Source organism: Xiphophorus hellerii, chromosome 6 (assembly GCF_003331165.1).
Source record: "Xiphophorus hellerii strain 12219 chromosome 6, Xiphophorus_hellerii-4.1, whole genome shotgun sequence".
Lineage (NCBI taxonomy): Eukaryota > Metazoa > Chordata > Actinopteri > Cyprinodontiformes > Poeciliidae > Xiphophorus > Xiphophorus hellerii.
This window is the reverse complement of record NC_045677.1, coordinates 2,041,303-2,059,773: the sequence shown is the minus strand read 5'-3', so window position 1 is coordinate 2,059,773 and position 18,471 is coordinate 2,041,303. Positions and strand designations below refer to the sequence as shown.

Sequence of the window (18,471 nt, the reverse complement as noted above, 5' to 3'; positions counted from 1 at the left end):
AGTTTTGCTCGTACTCAAGTTCAATTTTTGAGAACTTTATTCACCTCTGGAATTAGGTGACTTCTGAAGGCATTTGTATGCACTGGCTTTTATTTAAATGTTTTGGACTATAGAGGGATGAAGAAACTTTTTAGATATAAATTATCAACAATGTCTCCTTTTTGTTGGTCTCCTTCATTGCTCTAGGTTGCAATTGGCTGTGTTGGTCTTTCACATAAAAGATGACTGCACAGGTGAAAAAAAATATTTAGAAATTACTGTTAGAAATGTCTGTAATTCTTAATTGAAATATTCTACCTGGATGGATGAGATTTTCAGCAGGTTTTGCATTACTGCAAACCTTATGTAGTTGCTTATCAACTACATAAAAAAAATTCCACATCCATTAAGATGTCTAATTCAATCTTCTTATGAGTGTAAAACAGCCATCAGCTCCTCTGACTGTTTTCACAGGACAATGATGTTGGCAAACAGAGCGGTGTGCTCATCTGGTTTTAAATGTCGGTGGGCGGTGTGTGTGCGCGTGTTGGGGTGTGTATGTGTCTGAGGGGGTTGTAGGAAAGCGGGGATGTGGGATGGAGGTCGAGACGTGCTCTGACTGTAAAGACGGGCCCAGCTGTGGTGATTTTCTCTGCATGCATCCAGCCTCAGTCTGATCTGGAGGAACTCCTCCTTACCTGATCACTGGGTTATTTTTAGACTTCACATGACTTTACGTCAGCAGCTTCGTGCTGATTTTACACAGTGCTGTTCCAGCTCTTCCACACACAGCAAACATCTCACCTTCATCCATCTAAAACCAACATCTGATCTTTCTTTTGCGGTGTCAAAAGCCTGGGTTATAAAAGCAAAACCACCAACAAATGCATCAAGGTGAAACAAACTTACAGATGGTTCCACCCAGTTTTTATTTTTGTTGGCTTTTCTGTCATCAGTCGTTGGTTTTGTTTTGTTTGTTTTATTGTTTTTGTTTTTGTCATGAAGCAGTGTTTGGTTGTATGGTTGTATGAGAAGCCAGCCATGTTGCTGCCACACTGTCATCAGAGCTGGAGGCTTTTCTTTGTGGCTCTCATCACCTCTTCATATCAACTTCAGTCTAATAAAACGGCTTTTTGTTGCTTTTTTCAGCAGCCATTGATGTTGAAAATAAAGCTGAGCTGATTCTAGCTGACTTCCTGAGATTATTTCATTTGATGGCTCTGTTCGCGGATATTTCACCATCCAATCCCGTTTTCTGATATTTTGTAACGGTAGACATTTTTAGCTCCTGTGTTGTTTTCTGTTGTGTAAAATTGATCCTTCCTTCTGTTGTGAACCATATTCTCCTCAAAATATGAATGTTATGAAATCCTATGACATGATTAGACGTGGGTTATTGTTGTTATAATTGCTGGAATCTTTCCATCTTAACATTTTGACTCCTGGTGCTTATGTTCATGTCTGTCTGTTCTTCTCGTGCTGTTTCCTAAAGGCTGTTGTTGCTGTGATTTAATTTTCCAACTCTCTGATTCTCTGCTCGTTTCTGTCTTCATAGTTTTGATGTGGAGAATGGATTATCAGTGGCACGCAGCCCCCTGGATGCCCAGAGCAGCTCCAGCTCTGGTCTGGTCCTCCAGGCCAACTATCCTCATAGTCAGAGACGGGAATCCTTCCTGTACCGCTCTGACTCTGACTTTGACCTTTCACCTAAAGGTCCCTCCAGGAACCTGTCATCAGCCAGTGATCTGTAAGTTCTTCTCCTTCATTCTTTCTTTGGATGAATCACTTGATCTGTTATTTTTCTACAGTAAAATCTGCACTACTCATTGCATTGTGTGAAGTTTTTAAATATCTTTTTCCTGAGGAACTTCCCTTTCTTTCCTTTTATTGTCTTACTGAGAAAAAAAATAAATTATTTGTGTATCTAAAAATTTGAAATCTCCATGATTTTCTATTGGCTCTTCAGCAGAATGCTCTGATGCTGGGATATTAAGATGAATTATTTTAATGAATTTTTTCTTGTTCTATCATAAATCATGATTTATTAGTCCCCAATTTCAGTCTGGGTCATTTGATAATAACCCTTTACTGATCGTTTTTCTGCTTCTGGGAATGAGGAGTGTGTCAATGGGAATTTCTGACCATGCTTCCAAAAGTGCATTTACGAGGTCAGACCCTGATGCTGGACAAGAAGATCTGGTTGTTGGTGTCTGTTCTAATTAATCCTAAAGGTTCTATGTTAGGTTGAGGTCAGGACTCTGTGCAGGCCAGTCATGTTCTTCCACAACGGATGCGTCCATGTCCTTGTGAACCTTGCTATGTGCAGTGGTATGCAGTGTTGCTGGAGCAGGACAGGGCCATCCAAAATGGGGAATGAAGGAAAAACTCTTGAAAAGGGGAGAAACCATTTTATTAAAGTCTCTTTGCATTGTTCTTGAGTTAATCTGAAGGCTACATGAAATTTCTAGGTCTGTAATTCTAGTCTCTGCAGAACGTTGGTGGCCTCATCAGTACCCAATGACCCTGCTCTGTGATTTTACAAGGCCTATATTTTTGTGGGGAGTCATCTCAGTTCCCAATCGTTTCCACTTTATTACTCTACCCCAAACAGTCGACTGTGGAAAATTCAACAATGAGGAAAAAGTCAGTCTGGACTTACTGCACATAGTATCCCATCACAATACCTGGCTGCAAAACACTGAGCTCCATTTCACAAATGTTTGTAAAAGCAGTCTCACTCACACACTCAAACACTGTGTCACGAAACGGTGCAGTGTAGGGTGAGAGGTGGTGAGGCAGACGCTGTAGACCCAGGTAAGAAGAATAAATGATTTTAATAAAGCAAACCAGTCCAATCAACGGGCAGCACGGCCGAGCAGAAGCCAGGGCTCGACGCTGGTAGCAATCGTTAACACGAATGGACAACACGACTGACAGCACACACATTAGACGAGGACCCGACAAAGAACAGACACACAGGTGAGACTAAATACACAGGAGGCAATCAGGGAACGAGAAACACCTGGGAGCAATCAAGGGGAAGACAGGACAACACGGAGACTCAGAGACACAGGAAACTCAAAATAAACACACAGAAAAACACGGAACATGACACAATGTACAATTGCAGCTTTCAATGAACACATGTCTTGTTTTGCTGTTTATTGGTGCTAAGCTAGGCTACTTTAATATTAGCAATTTTTCCAATCTTGGAAAAGTCTAGAATTGTCCCCCCCACTGAATTGTCCCCTGCTTTCATAGACTTAAGGTTTTTTGTTAAAGGTAGCAAACATCTCATTCATATTTACTCTTTAACTTTTAGTTAAATTATAAGATTTTGACACGGGATGGAGGGGCTGAGCAAGTGGACCCAGCTCTGTGTATGGGAGCTGAGAACAGAAGAGAGAACAGATAGAAATTTCCAAAAAGTTATGCCTTTATTTCTCACTGTCTTCAACATAGAGCCTTTAAAACCACAAAATAAAATCTGAGTATTTTTCTACATAAACTCTCGTGCTTTAAGTGTTATGTTTAAATTATGATACTCCCCAGATATTCATTTCTATCTACTTATTTGTTCTCAGTCACCCAGGACATGCCAAAACTAAAACAGGCTTAAAAATAAAGCAACTTAACAAGTTATAATTTAAATAGGCCATAACTTGTATTGTTAGCCATTCCAATAAATCAGTGTTTATGAGGAATTTTATTAAGAGGAGTTACTCGTTAAAGCTTTTGTATTTAGAACCTTAAATCTTTGTAAAGATGTAGCAGAGATTAATTCAGTCAGACTGAACAAAACTCGTATCTAAGCAACATTTGAATTTTAGTTTTACTTCTCTACAGGCTGCTCATTGAGAATAAAACATGTTTGATGTGCATTACTAGTCATTTTTGGTCTTGCAGCTTGAATGTGGTTTAAAAACTTTTTAAACCACATTTTACGTTACATTTCAATGGAACCTCGCCAACCCCCCACTTTTTCTTGAACTGCTGAAAATTGATTGACTAGGATTTCAGCTGCTTTTTGTGTGCAGCTCTCTATCCTTCACTTAGAGCAGCCTCTTTCTTTTTACTGTGGAATAGGTGTAAAGCACAGGTGTCATACTCCAGTCCTCAAGGGCTGGTGTCCTGCAGTTTTTAGATGTGCCACAGGTAAAAAAACACTGGAATGAAATGGCTTAATTACCTCCTTGTATAGATAAGTTCTCCAGAACCTTGCTAATGACTTAATTATTCCATTCAGGTGTGGTGCAGCAGAGGCACATCTAAAAGTTGCAGGACATTTGCCCTTGAGGACTGGAGTTTGACACCTCTGGTGTAAAGGATAAAAACCATGTAGATTCACAAAATCTTTGCACATAAAAATAGTCCAACTGTCAAAAGCTAGCTGTGCAAACCGTGGCTATACGGCTCACTGAGAAAACTACAAACAAATTCCCAGAAACAGGTAACAGTATCAGGAATCCCAATACAGAATACATCGATTAGACCACTGAAAAGTTTCCACATATGAGGACTGCTTCTGTTAGCATTTTCAGATTGTTACTACAGACGTTTAGCAGCGTTTTATATATATATATATATATATATATATATATATATATATATATATATATAGATCTATCTATCGATATATGTATTTTTCTTTAATTTCTTCCTGGTGGAACCTTTTTGTTCCCCCCTTTAGTATAATCTTTTTTCTTTCTTCCAGTTTTGTATTTTAATTGTTCAGAAAGATCTACAAACTCATGCCATGTATTGATGGCATGAGTTTGCACACAGTTTTAATTCAATCCCAAGTTCACACTGTGAAACAGCTTCACACTGGTCCAGTAAGCGGATCTAAGGTCCCCTCATGCACTCTTGCATATCTCTGTTTAAAGGGAAGAAAGCTTGAAGCACTGGGAGGTCAACTGGTTGTCGTCTCGGTGAGAATATCGAGCAGAATCAGAAAATCAAACCTGCTCTGCCTCCTTAATCCCTCCTCTGCTTTCCCTCTAGCCTGACACATCCCAGCTCTGTTCTTTACAACCACCACTAAACTGCAAACTCTGCTGTTGGCCACTGTTGCACATCCAGTTTTCTTCAGTTTCTTTTAATGTTTGCATGTAACAAAAATATGAATTCCACCTGTTATTATTTACTATTTCAAAATGTATCCTTCATCCCAATTGTTTTCTTGCCAGCCACTCCTTATGCTTGTTATTTTTGTTCCTTTGCAGATCTTGAGTGTAAAGTAAAGCAGAAGCAATACTTTACACTGAGGCGCACCATGGTTTTTAATTCATTGGCACAGTTGTGTAATGTATTTTAATATTTTAAAGCGGCAGTGTTATGTAGACACTGACTTGTTTGAGCTTTATATCATGTTATAACTGTTTGATGAGGGAATAACAATTCCCTCATCAAAAACATATCTGGAGTGTTGCTTTGATTCTTTTATACATGTTTGAGAAATCCTTTAATCTCCACGGCAACCATTCAACTGTGCAAAACGCCTGGGTGGACCTAGCCCCGCCTTCTAGATGCAATTAATCTTCAGAGCTGCAGTTTCTAAGCTTCCAAGCTTCTGCCTCACTGAGCAGCCCTGTCCCGCAACGCCCCCTCTCAGCTCCTTCAGACTAGTCAGCAGCAATTAGCAAACACCTGGAGGAACTGTGCATCAGCTGAGCTCTTTAAAAAAGCTACTTCCCCGAGCAATGCTGGTAAAAATGAAAAAGTTTTAATAGAGAAGCCATATTGTGATGACTTCCTGAAGACGGAGTTTCAGAAAGATCAGGAGTTTTTAAAGAGACAGACACTCACTTTCAAGGCTATAAATTACAAAGGAACCTGTCTTGTAAGTCATTTTTAGCATTTTTAATATTTTTAACATAGTCAATTGGTTGTTCTATAAAATGGCACTATGTGCCTGGAAAACACATAATACTGCCCCTTTAAATCTTTATAAAATCTTAAAGTGCAGGAATGGCGTATAGTTGCATACATTCTGCTCTTGTGTGCTCTTTTCCTGATTGCAGACACTCAGAAGACATGATTGTCACACCATTTGCACAGGTGAGTAAACCAAAGACTTTTAATTTGAAAGTTTTGTTGCTGCTGCTAATGCTGTTTGCCCACAAATCCATATTTTTGAAGCCACACACTACAGCCAGCAGTGATGATGAGATAAAATGATGCAGGCAAAGCCAGCTGGTGTGTGAGCGCTGCAGTGAAACAGCCCTCCGCTCTGGGCCAGGGGGCTGACTCTGCGACAGAACCAAACTTCCTGCTGGTGTTGCCTGACTGTTGCGTGAGACGTGCGTCATGCTTGGGCTCGGTTTACACTCTGACAGAATGGTGAATTGAATACTGCCGGGTGGTGCTGTTTCAGATTTGCATGTCAGCTTGTGCGCCCTCCACAAGGGTCACTCTTGGACATGCGATACTCTGCAGGCCTTCTCTGCACGCTGAGTCAGTTGTCAGCTCCTGATAGAAGGACAGTCAGAACGCAGAGGAGAGCTAGTGATGCTATGAAAACATCAGAAGGGGAAAGAGGAATGCCTCTGTCCTGCATGTCAGCTGGGAGGATGAAAGCAATGGCATCAAAGTGAGCCCAGTGATTCAATACAGGGTCATATTTAATTGTGTAAAACAATAAGTTAAATACATAGAGGACGAGACTAAATCTTTTCTATCACCAGGGTTACACAGGTCCAGTTTGATTAACTTCTTGTTTCTGTCCCTAGGTCCTCGCCAGCTTGAGGACAGTTCGAAGTAATTTTGCCCTCATAACTGGACAGCAAGACAGAGCAGCCAGCAAGTAGGTGATCCATCCATTAATCTGTTTTCTACTACTACTGACTACTGTCTACTGATATCTATTGACTTCACGTCATAACCACTCTGAGATCAGTCTAACATCAGCCTCTGTATTTGTTCTATAGGACGCGCTCCTCAGGAAGCAACCCACCCTCAATGTGTAAGACCAGTCTTGCAGGTTTGTGCCACTGTCAGAGAGGGCTGTTTGCTGATCAATATCCAATAATTCACATTGGACTAAATGACATAGAGCTGGGAGCACCATAGACCTGCAGGTTACTGGTACAACATCATAGTGTTTAATAGATGAATAAATGTCACCCATGATTAGATCCGCAGTGGAGAAAACCCACTGATCAGTGACTGAACAGGAGATATCAATACATTAACAGTACTTACTTTTGTCCTGTAGTAAGAAAGCATAAGCTGTTTAGAAATATAATTCTAGCCAATAAAAACCTTGTCACTCTGTCATATGTGGAAATGAATGTGTTGCATTGAGATTTTATGAAGCTGCTGCATAATTATGAAGTGGATGGAAAATTGTTTATGATTTTCTTATTTTTGTATCAAATACAATTCTGACAAGTGTGGTATACATTTGTATTGAACCCCTGAGTCAGTACTTTAAATTTGTTTGTCTATATTGCCGCTCTTATATAAGTTGTAGCGCTGATATGACTAATCAGATTAATCGCGATGAATCAATTATTGAAGTACGTAATTGTCAACTAATTTAGTAATTGATTAATCATTAACTGGAATATACGGATTCAACAAAAGACCGTTTGTTAAAAGAACAACATGTTCAAAGCAGTAATTAAGCCAAAACTGTACAAAAAATATACGCATTTTGCATTCTCTATGAAAATCTTCTACCCAGAACTCCTCAAGTGGCATCTGGTTCACAATCTGGAAAAAAAAATCTCATATTAAGCATCTTGTGCATTCAGTTAATCCAAAAATGAGTCACCAGATCAGCCCTGCACTGTATTGATGTTCAGTTCAGCAGAAAGGCCTTAGCTTTTTATGTTAGAATGATTTTTGAGCTGTAGATGCATCTTTTGCTACAAGTGATCAAGCATTCACTAAAAGAATGCTTCAGGCAAGAAAATATTGGTTTTCCTTTTTAAAAAGGGAATTAAATCATTTGTGTATTTGCATCTCTTGATGTATTTCTAATATTGTATTAAAAAAAGTTCTTGGTGCCTTAATGCCTGTTTGTTCTGATCCGGAACAGAGGAGCCTCACCAGCAGCTGGCCATAGAGACTCTGGACGAGCTGGACTGGTGTCTGGATCAACTAGACACGCTGAAAACTCGACACTCTGTCAGCGAGATGGCTTCCAACAAGGTAGGTTAACAGAACCCCGCCTCTAACTCACTAACAGCCTGCTGGTCTGGACAGGGCCAGTGTGACTAGTTAACATAGACACCTGTCAAGAGATTGAACAGAGTTGGGTCTACTTGCTTGATACAGCTAGCTACAGAGCTCATATTCCGTAAAGGAGCTCAGGAAACATGTATATCTGGTTGCCGTTTAAAATAATCAGATTCCAGCCGTGCCTTACAATCAGTTGTATCAAAACAATGCAATCGTTCTTGGAAAAAAATGATGTGCAGAAAAAGTAAACAGATTCACTTCAGATTAAGCTACATACATTCAACTCTCAAGGCATTTTGATGGGACTTGGTGACAGAAGTGGCAGATGGATGGGTCTGTATTTCTGCATCACCATGGCCTGGGACAGGGTGTTCTTCATCTTGGCAACAGAACACAACTGAAAGAACGATGTCTTCCTCGACAAGTTAAAGGGCATGTCTCAGTCAAAAAAGGATGACTAAAGTCTTAATCAATGGTACCAATTTTAAAAAATCTGAAAAGGTCTCAAAGTGCTTGGTCCTGATTTAATCTCAGAAACTTTCAAAACACTTTGAAACAGGCTATGATCTAAATGTGCTGCATCATTGGTCTGCACAGTATGCACACATTCAGTTACACTTTCAGATGGTTCTAAAATGTAGATATTTTGTGGGAATTTTGGTTTCAAATCACAGAGATTAAGAATAGTGATTTATGATTTATCAAACCTTTAAAATAGTTTCAACAACTCTTCAGTGTAGAGGCCATAAATGATAATTCTTTCTTTTTTTTCTTCTTTTTTTTCACACGGGTCCTGTCTCACATTTCAGGGCTACTTCATGGAGAAGCTGGATGCCATTATGTAATGTGGCAGTTTTACTCAATAATTTCTATGGTATCCTAATCGCTCTGAGAGATTTCTGATATGTTTTTATTTATAGGAATCCATCTGGATTCCAACAGAAGGAGATGCTTAGGCATAATTTGGTTTTCTCCCTCTGACTGAAGTATTCATAGTGCACCTCTCCACCTCCCACACACATACTTTGAACAATTCTCTTACCATAAATGTAACTGAACTGTTTTATGTTGTTGTTTTTTTTTTGCATTTGACCACTTAGGCCTTTTTTATTCCAATTTTCTTTATTGAATTTACTAGCTTGACATGCATCAATCATTGGGACAATAAGAACTGAGAGAAAAAAAAGTGCAAGCTGATTTCTCCCAAAACCATACCCACCTCGAACACACCCCAGTCTAGGTCTGAGCACAAGATAAACACCCAACAGAGATACAATCCCTGCAACAACTTCTAGCAACACGACATACACACACACCCATCCACACACATTCCAAAGAAGGCAGAGAAAGAGAGAAAACTGTTTTATGTTTTTAACTGATCTTAGAATACATCTATGTAACACATAAGCCCAACTGCTTATTTGGGAATCTTGCCAACTGTTGCTCTTTCAACCTCTAATGTCTTGATTAATATTTTCACAAAAACTTGACTGGATGAAGGAAGGATGGTACATTTCTATCGAATTTCATTCATTGTCCCTTGTTTTCAATCTTCTAAGAATGAATTTTTTAGTAGAATTCAAAACGTGCAGTGTTCAGATCCACCACCACCAAGTCATCCGGTTGATCTGAATGAATGACAGTATAAATCAGCATATTCCTGTGGTGCATGGTGTCCTATTTTTATTCCCTCCTCGATCAGTAAAGCTCTTCTTCACACCCATTCAGTGTTTTCCGCTCATATATTCTTTACACTCCATGCACATGGTGCACCTCGCAATCCCTGCTTCCATCTACCCTGCATCTCCTCTCCAATGACGGCCCATTGATTCCCTAACCGTAGCTGTAGCTGCTGCCCCATTGGCTGCTATTCTTAGACTTTTTTTTTTTTTTTTGAAGGAGGCGGACACTGGAGTAGCTCTTGCCTCTGTTTACACACATAGTGAGCAGGCAGCAACAGTGTGAATGAGGAAGGGTCAGGGGGAGCGTGGTGCAGCACAGTGGTTCCTCTGCTTCACATCCCTCTGCATTCCCTTGGCTGCAGCTCCATCCTTTTGTTCTGACATCAGCCTCTATGGCGCTGCTCACAGCTTTGCCAAACTAATTGCTGCACCCTCTGTTTAAGCTGGATTTTAGCAGGATGTTCTGCTAATCAGGAGGAGAAGGAAACTTTTGTATTTTGTTTCTTTTTTAATCCGGCTCCTATGTGCAACTTTGTGCTGAGATGCCAGAAGTCAACTGTTTTATCTCTTCGCCGTGGATATTTGCTCAGGTGAGAGGAGGGTGGCCATGAACCTTCATGGTGGCCACCCATCCATCAGGTGATGGAAGGGGTGAGACTGCACCTGGGTTTTGTGTTACCTGTCTACAGGCTGAGAAGACACCAGCACCTGCTGGATGAAACATGAGACGAAATTTTCTTAAACATATTCTGTTGGTTTTCTGCAAAGTGCATCAATCATTGTGCACAGCATTTTTGCAACCTTTTGCAAACCTGTCATTATTTTTCTCAGCTGATCACATTAAACAGGTTTTGTTTGTATATGATTTTCCAGAAAAGTCTTTGTTTTAATTCATTTCTGAAAAAGTCCATCTAAACCAACTTATGTTCTGTTTGACGCGCCTCATGCATGCTTCTTTTGTTTGTTCTCAGTTCAAGAGAATGCTGAACCGAGAGCTCAGTCAGCTGTCAGAGACCAGCCGCTCTGGGAACCAGGTGTCTGAGTTCATCTCCAGCACATTTCTTGGTAAATAGCTCCTCCTTTTAGGCTGCTCCAGGTAAACGTGTGTGGATGGTGCAAGAGTATTCATACTGATCTTTTCTTATTTTGTCACTTTACATCTACAAAACATCCATATGTTTTAATTCAATTAAATTCAAATTCAGTTCAAAACCACTTTTGAACTGAATTTCCCTTTGGGAAATTAAATGTTGTTGTAACTCATATTAATTCAATGTTTATCAAAGAGTTACTGTAGATGTTGATGGCTGTTGGCAGGAAAGATCTTTCGTGGGAGTCTGTGTTACAGTGGTTTGAAGAAGTCTCTGACTGAAGACACTGTTTTTCTAAGTCAGTCTTATAAAGAGGATGGTCAGTGTTGTCCATGATTTTTGCTAAATATAGCGACAAATTGGTTAAGTTGTCAACAGTGGGGTCACTGGGAGTCAGCCCTCCCTCATGGCAGTAGCTGATTTTCAGATCTTTGCAGAGGAAGATAAGATCAGTTTCACAAGTAAGTATCGTCTGATTGCTGAACTCTCAAAGTTCTCAAAGGGCAAATTTATCAGGTGTCTGTTTTATCGGTGGACGTCTAGTAAAACTGTGGTGTTCATTAGTTTTCGGCCTCTTTGAGTCAATACTTTGTAGAACCAGAAATGGACTGAAATTTTCTGCACATTCTTTTTGGCGACATAGCTCAAGCTGTAAGAAAGATATCTGTGGACATCAATTTAGACCTGGACCATTCTAATCCATTGCAGCTGCATTTTATGTTAAAATCCTCATTGCTACTAAAAACAGACTGTTTCACAATCCTGCCCCTCTCTCACTTGCTGCTCACTGCCAGTCAGCTGGCCATAAAAAAAGTGATCCTACACTTTTTACACCTTTCTAACTAGGTGATTTGGAAATATTTCTATTTGCAAAAAATGAACAAGGACAGTTGTGATGGTTGTATGTTCTGTCTGAAGGTAAACCTTTTCCCCTGTTTCAATCATTTTGCAGCCTCTGGGAGGTTTTCTTCCAGGTGGCTATCTCTGATGGCCACTTCTCTTTTCCAGGTTAAGACAAGTATTATCTTAGCATGATGCTGTCGTCATCATGTGTTAAAGAGGGAGTAGAGTGTTCAGGATAATGTACGGCGTTGTTTTACACAACTCGTATTGTTTTGCATGAGGCCTTCAGAGAACAGTTGTTTGTATATTGAGACTAAACTAATTGACCTCTGAAGAAAAGTGGTCTCTAAATTTTTTTAGATTTTATTTAAGGGGTATCAGAGTAAAAAGGGCTTACTGTTTACACCATACAAAGCCGTACACTCTTTTAATACCTCTTTATAGTTGTGTGTCATTGAGTGAACTTCTTCGGCATTTTATGTGATAAAAAACACAAAATTTGTTTTAGTAATGTGACAAAATATGAGAAAATATATGAATACATATGAATCTCATAAGGCACCGTGACTGTATACTTTCTCATATGATTACCGAGAAATCCCTGGACTAACTGTGTCTAACCTATTTTAACAGAGAAGCCAGATGACATGGACATTATCTCTCCTCCTACCAAGGAGAAAGACAAAAAGAAACGTCCCATGTCCCAGATCAGTGGTGTCAAAAAGGCTACCCACAGCCTTGTTCCCTCCACCATCCCTCGATTTGGGGTCAACGCCAGTCAGGAGGAGTTCCTCGCAAAGGTATAAGTTTATCACTTATTTGTTCTGAATATGGGGAAAATGCACTGAACCATGGATATTGCATGTTATTTAGTAAAACCTATCTTACACCCTGGCAGGAGCTTGAGGATGTTGACAGATGGGGACTAGACATCTTCAAGGTTGCAGAGTACTCTGGAAAACGCCCATTGACAGTCACAATGTACACAATCTTTCAGGTGCCCAAAGTTATAGGAAAACCTCAGATACTGTTACATCAGATGATGGCATGGTGTACTAAATCAATGAAACGTTTTTTTTTACATTTCACCAAATAATTGGCATCTCTATATCCTCTGAGCCAGTGTCTGTTTTGTTCTGCTTCTGTAGGAACGTGATTTGCTGAAAACATTCAAGATTCCTGCAGACCATTTTATTAACTTCATGATGACACTGGAGGATCATTACCGCTCTGACGTTTCTTACCATAACAACATCCACGCTGCAGATGTGGTGCAGTCCACGCACGTGCTGCTGTCCACCCCTGCTCTAGAGGTACAGCTGGACAGAAACATGAACAGTAGGATCTGTCAAAGCCAAGCTTCATCCATCACTAATGCGTGTTGACTCTCCTGTTTGGCTTTGTAAGGCCGTATTTACTGATCTGGAGATACTGGCTGCACTGTTTGCCAGCTCCATCCATGATGTGGATCATCCTGGAGTTTCCAACCAGTTTCTCATCAACACCAGTGAGTTTACATAATTCCACAACGATAGTGTGAGTTTGATTTGGACGAGGTATTTTTCTCATCTTTATCTTTGTCTTTGATGTGTCCATTAGACTCTGAGCTGGCCTTGATGTACAATGATCTGTCAGTGCTGGAGAACCATCACCTGGCTGTGGGTTTTAAGCTTCTGCAGGAAGATAAGTGTGACATCTTCCAGAACCTGAGCAAAAAACAGAGACAGTCTCTGCGCAAGATGGTCATCGACATGGTAACGCCAACATCTCTACCCGCTCAGTTTAGCTGCTACTTTTTTTAGAGAGAGTTTTGCCTCTCAGGTGTAATTTAATCTGATTGATGCGCTTACAGGTGCTGGCCACTGACATGTCAAAACACATGAACCTATTAGCAGACTTAAAAACCATGGTGGAGACAAAGAAAGTAACCAATCTGGGTGTTCTCCTGCTAGACAACTATTCAGATCGCATACAGGTGAGAAATGCTTTCTAACAACAGAAGTGAAGAAGAAACAAGGAAAGAAAGAAAAGCAGAATGCAGTCATTTTTCTGTGTTTTTTTCCCAATAGCATTTCTTTCTTTATGTCTGCAGACATAAACATCACTGACATGATAGAACAATTACAATTTATTCCTGAAAACCTCTCTCTATTTTCCTGAGATGTGTGGTCCATTCTAGTTTGCAATGTCTAATTTCTATTTTTTTTATAACCAAGCACAATGTCAACATCTGACATAATCACACTTTGTGAGCCTGGTTGATTCTCTCATAGAAACAAGCCTAACTCGAATGTTTTTTCCTTTTTTGCAACACATTAAATGTTTGCTCAAAATTTGAATGACATTTGGATGAAAAACCTGTGTGACATTATAGGTCCTTCCAAAGTATTCATGCGTATTCATGCTGGTATTTTATGTGATAGATCAACACAAAGCAGTCTGTGATGTCACAATCATGCACTGATTCATATTGGGCTGTCCAAGAAAATCCCAATAAAATCCATGGAAGTCTGAGGTTGTAATGTCAAAAAATGTAAAAAAGATGAAGAGATTTGAATACTACTCTAAAGTGCTGTGTTTATTCAGTCTTCCACTGACTTCTTCATACAGGTTCTTCAGAACATGGTGCACTGCGCGGACCTGAGCAATCCCACCAAACCCCTTGAACTGTACCGTAAGTGGACTGACCGCATCATGGTGGAGTTCTTCACTCAGGGAGACAGGGAGAGAGACAAAGGAATGGAGATCAGCCCCATGTGTGACAAACACAACGCCTCCATAGAGAAGAACCAGGTAGTGAGAGATGCTCCAGCTAGGTCAGGGTCAGGGCGCTAAGCCGAGCAGAACATACTGACAGCATGTGTTTTCCAGGTGGGCTTCATTGACTACATCGTCCATCCGCTCTGGGAGACGTGGGCTGACCTGGTGCACCCTGATGCTCAGGAGATCTTGGACACGCTGGAGGACAACAGAGAGTGGTACCAGAGCATGATCCCCCGCAGTCCCTCGCCCAGGCCCCACGGCCAGGGAGGGAGGGGCTCTCTGGAGGAAGCCTCAGAACCTGGCGAGGGACCGGGTTCCATGACAACTGAGAAGTTCCAGTTTGTGCTGACTTTAGAGGAAGAGGGTGAGTCTGACACGGAGGGCTCACCAAGAGAGGAGAAGGGTAGCAGGAGCCTAACCAAACACAGTGGTGCGTTTGATTCTGGATCCATACCGACTCGACGGCTCAACAAGATCCTCACCAGTGACTCAGGCAGGACATTTTCTCTGGACTCTGAGAAGGATATGGCAGAAGACAGAGAAACAGACCCAGCAGGCCCTTCTGTGGTCCCGCGTTTCAGACTCGGCACATAGCACCAGCCACAAGCGTCTCCTCCTCAGACCTTCTTTGTTTCACTCAGATTGATATCAGTGCCTTGTCCTCTGTCACTTCACTTCACTTCAAACGGATGCCATCCTTCTCCAAGTCTACCCCAACAGGGTGACAGTGTGAAGTTACTGAAGTGCAGATATTTGTGTGGAGGGTGAGGATGGTTCGTTGCACTGAAAAAAACACTGACAGGTTCGAACACTGCTCCATGAAAGACACAAAACAACTTTCCTACCTGTCTGTTGTCTTCTTTGTTTTCATATGAGGACAAGAAGTAAAAGAAAACAGGCTCTACCAGTCAGTCAAAGGTCTAAAACTAAAGACTGAGGTGTTTTCTGAGAATTTGTGATGAAACTGAGAAAGTGATGAAGCACTATAAAAAAGGTCATTTCATAGTTGTTGCCATGCAGATTAGAAGGAGAGTGCTATTCTGCCTGATTTTTATCAGGAGGTTGTAGCGTATTCTTCTCTCTTATCTCCATTTATTCTCTATTTGAATAGTAAGTAAAAACAGAACAAAGAGGAATAAAGTTATTGGAGTAAAACGACATGTATGCAGACTAATATGTGTAATATGAACTAAATGTAGCATGTTTTGATTGACTACTTCACTGTTACTATACTGGCACACCAACACTTGTTTTTGTTGAGATGCAGCGTGCTTTCTGTTGTGTTCATCAGACAGGTATAATGTTTTTTGTTCCCCCCCCCCTTTTTATAATCCTAAAGTAGCACATTTTCTTTCAGAATTAAGAAACAAAGCCTGCATCATAGCTGGGCTGTTCAGGAATTCCACCCAAAGAGTTTCAGGGAGGGCAGATGCTGCCTTCTACTGTTGAAAATACAGAAATGATTGTCTGGTACTGAGGCAGAGTTTTCCATTCAAACTGTATCAGGAGTTTTCTTGCACAGTTTTTGTTATTTCTGCTCCTACAAAATTTTGCATTCAAGATGTTTGGCTCATAATGAGTTTTTATGTGGATTTTATTACACTGGTAAAGCTCTGTTAGTGATTTTTAGGGGTTTAAGCAAAAAATGACATCTGTTTTATGACAAAGCGTGATCAGTACAGATGTCAAGCAGAAACTACCAAAAAATGACAAACTTTGAATACTTTTAGCACTACATTCACATCCATTTTAGTCAGACATCAGTTCGATGACTGGGTTTTTAAACGACTCAACAAATAGGATCAATGTAGCTACAAAAACCCAGGGGGTTACCAACGGAGAGTTGCCTATGCCACATTTTTCCTCTTTTTTTCCCTCTCACAGGTCAATATTTTGCTCTTTGGAGGGAAGCGATCAATGCCACCAAACAAGTGCCAAGCAAGCATGACACAAGTAGTACTGTACTTTCCATTTTGCCACCGGCTACTTTCCATCAGCAGCTGATAAAGCTGGTTGATTGTAGCGCTTTGTGTGCCAACCGGACCGTAGTGTCTGTGGTCATTTTGTTCTAACTAATATTCAGATCACTGAATCTGATGTTGTCTTAAAACAGTCTTTTTTGTGATTGAGTGATTGGGTTGACTTTTTGTTGTTCTTAAAACAGTTGCACTTTGAATGGTACTTTTACAGTTCTGCACTTCCAGTGCACTTAAACATGTATAACATGACTGTGTTACTGTTTTTGTCTGTTATAGTTGGTGGTTTAATTGCAAGGGCTGGACCACTACATGTGTTATAGTGTTAATGGTGTCATAGGGACTTCTTTGAAGAACTGTAGAAAAAAGAATTGTGTTAAGTTGAAATGTGCAACTTTGTCTGAAGGATTCAAAACACATGAAGAGCTCATTATAGATTACTTAAGAATTAGGATTGTGTTACATTTGTTTTATTTTATTACCATTTAAAAGAGTAAGTTATGTTTTAATGTTTGAATAAGCTACAAGTTTCTATTGAAGCCTTATTGTAATTTGATACTTTATTTTTCTGGTTAAATATATTCTCTGTCTGCAAATACTGAACAACGCCAAACCCTCCAACTCTCAAGGGTGCCTTCAACACTAAAGACTATTTAACATAACTTTAACCAGCACACCAATATGCAATGATTATACCTGTCTTCTTTCTTAGTGATTTTGTATTTTCCTCTTAGAGATCCATGTGCAATGTATTTTTTCTGTGCTAGTTGTAAGCACAGTGAGGTGAATGGACAGTGCCTTTATAAAGGCTTATGTGCATTCAAGTTGAATGAGACAAACTGTGACTATTATTCAGATTTTGTTTTCTCTCATTTCTTTTGAATCTGCTAATAGTACAACTTTTTTTTTTCTTGCAAAATCTTTGCTTTTTCTGCAGATGTGAGTGTGTGACAAGATATTCTCCTGTGTTTTCTGAAGCATCTCAGGCCTGTCTTTCTGTTTGCCCTGAGCTCACCATATGGTTTATGATAACCATGCAGTATTTGTGCTGATTAGAGACCTCAGTTCACCATGAAGATAGAAACATACAGTAGTCTGTGACCTGTGTTTATGCACAGATCATAAATTATATGATGAGATGCTGCAGCTTTGACAATCCAAACTCTGCTGTTTAACTCTGGGTGTGTTACTCCTCCTCCCGACTACAACTTTCCAATAAAGACAAAACCTCTTTAAAGACATGCTTTTTTTTGTTCTTTTACACTAGCAAAGGTGGTCATAAATAAATATGATATATTCTGCACTTCCAGTGCAGTAAATAAATATGATATATTTATTTATTATATAAATAAATATGATACAGTATATCAACTGAAGTTATCATAGTTACTTCATTGTGCTATAAAATGGCACTATGTGCCTGGAAAACACATAATACTGCCCTTTTTTAAGGTTGCCAAACAACCTTTTAAGTTGTTTGAGTCAGTGGAGTCTGCATTGTGAGGACAGTGGGAAAGTGTTAGAAAAGCCTCTGAGCCTCAAAAAGAACGGTCCCCACAGGCTTTAAAACAGGTTTAAGGTACAACCAACAACATTTGACTTGCTATGTTGTCAAATGTTGACAACATAGCGAGTTGTCAACTTTATCTAGAACTAAGCTAGAAGAAGTTAGGGGATCCAAAAGGTCCAGAATGTATTTAGAACAGGCTAGAGTTATATGTGCTCTTCTGATAGTTTTAGTCAACAGCCTTGCTGCAGCATATACAGGCTGAAGGCAAGCTAGGGAGGGAGTCAGGGTGTGCTGTGGTATCTGGTACCAAAACCTTAGCAGCAGATAATTTCAGTCTAGTAAGCTAAACAGGCCTGGCCTCCATTTTTTGGAATGGCTTGGTCTTGCACATCCAACGAACGCAGGGATTAGATTGAGATCTGGGGAAGTCAGATGCTACA

General features: G+C 40.1%; 1 protein-coding gene across 3 annotated transcripts in view; it reads left to right on the top strand.

Moving 5' to 3' along the window:
* pde4ca (phosphodiesterase 4C, cAMP-specific a) overlaps positions 1 to 17,762 on the top strand; it is a 64,619-nt gene extending 46,857 nt beyond the window's left edge. For all 3 annotated transcript variants that reach the window (XM_032564767.1, XM_032564769.1, XM_032564768.1), the window contains 15 exons: positions 1,535 to 1,726; positions 4,866 to 4,910; positions 6,003 to 6,039; positions 6,711 to 6,784; positions 6,909 to 6,961; positions 8,024 to 8,136; positions 10,820 to 10,913; positions 12,416 to 12,582; positions 12,681 to 12,779; positions 12,931 to 13,095; positions 13,190 to 13,289; positions 13,382 to 13,536; positions 13,635 to 13,757; positions 14,393 to 14,575; positions 14,654 to 17,762. In XM_032564767.1, coding sequence (XP_032420658.1) covers positions 1,535 to 1,726; positions 4,866 to 4,910; positions 6,003 to 6,039; positions 6,711 to 6,784; positions 6,909 to 6,961; positions 8,024 to 8,136; positions 10,820 to 10,913; positions 12,416 to 12,582; positions 12,681 to 12,779; positions 12,931 to 13,095; positions 13,190 to 13,289; positions 13,382 to 13,536; positions 13,635 to 13,757; positions 14,393 to 14,575; positions 14,654 to 15,139 — 2,086 coding nt within the window. In that variant the 3' untranslated portion in view covers positions 15,140 to 17,762. The remainder of the gene's footprint in view (positions 1 to 1,534; positions 1,727 to 4,865; positions 4,911 to 6,002; positions 6,040 to 6,710; positions 6,785 to 6,908; positions 6,962 to 8,023; positions 8,137 to 10,819; positions 10,914 to 12,415; positions 12,583 to 12,680; positions 12,780 to 12,930; positions 13,096 to 13,189; positions 13,290 to 13,381; positions 13,537 to 13,634; positions 13,758 to 14,392; positions 14,576 to 14,653) is intronic.
* The last annotated feature ends 709 nt before the right edge of the window (positions 17,763 to 18,471 follow it).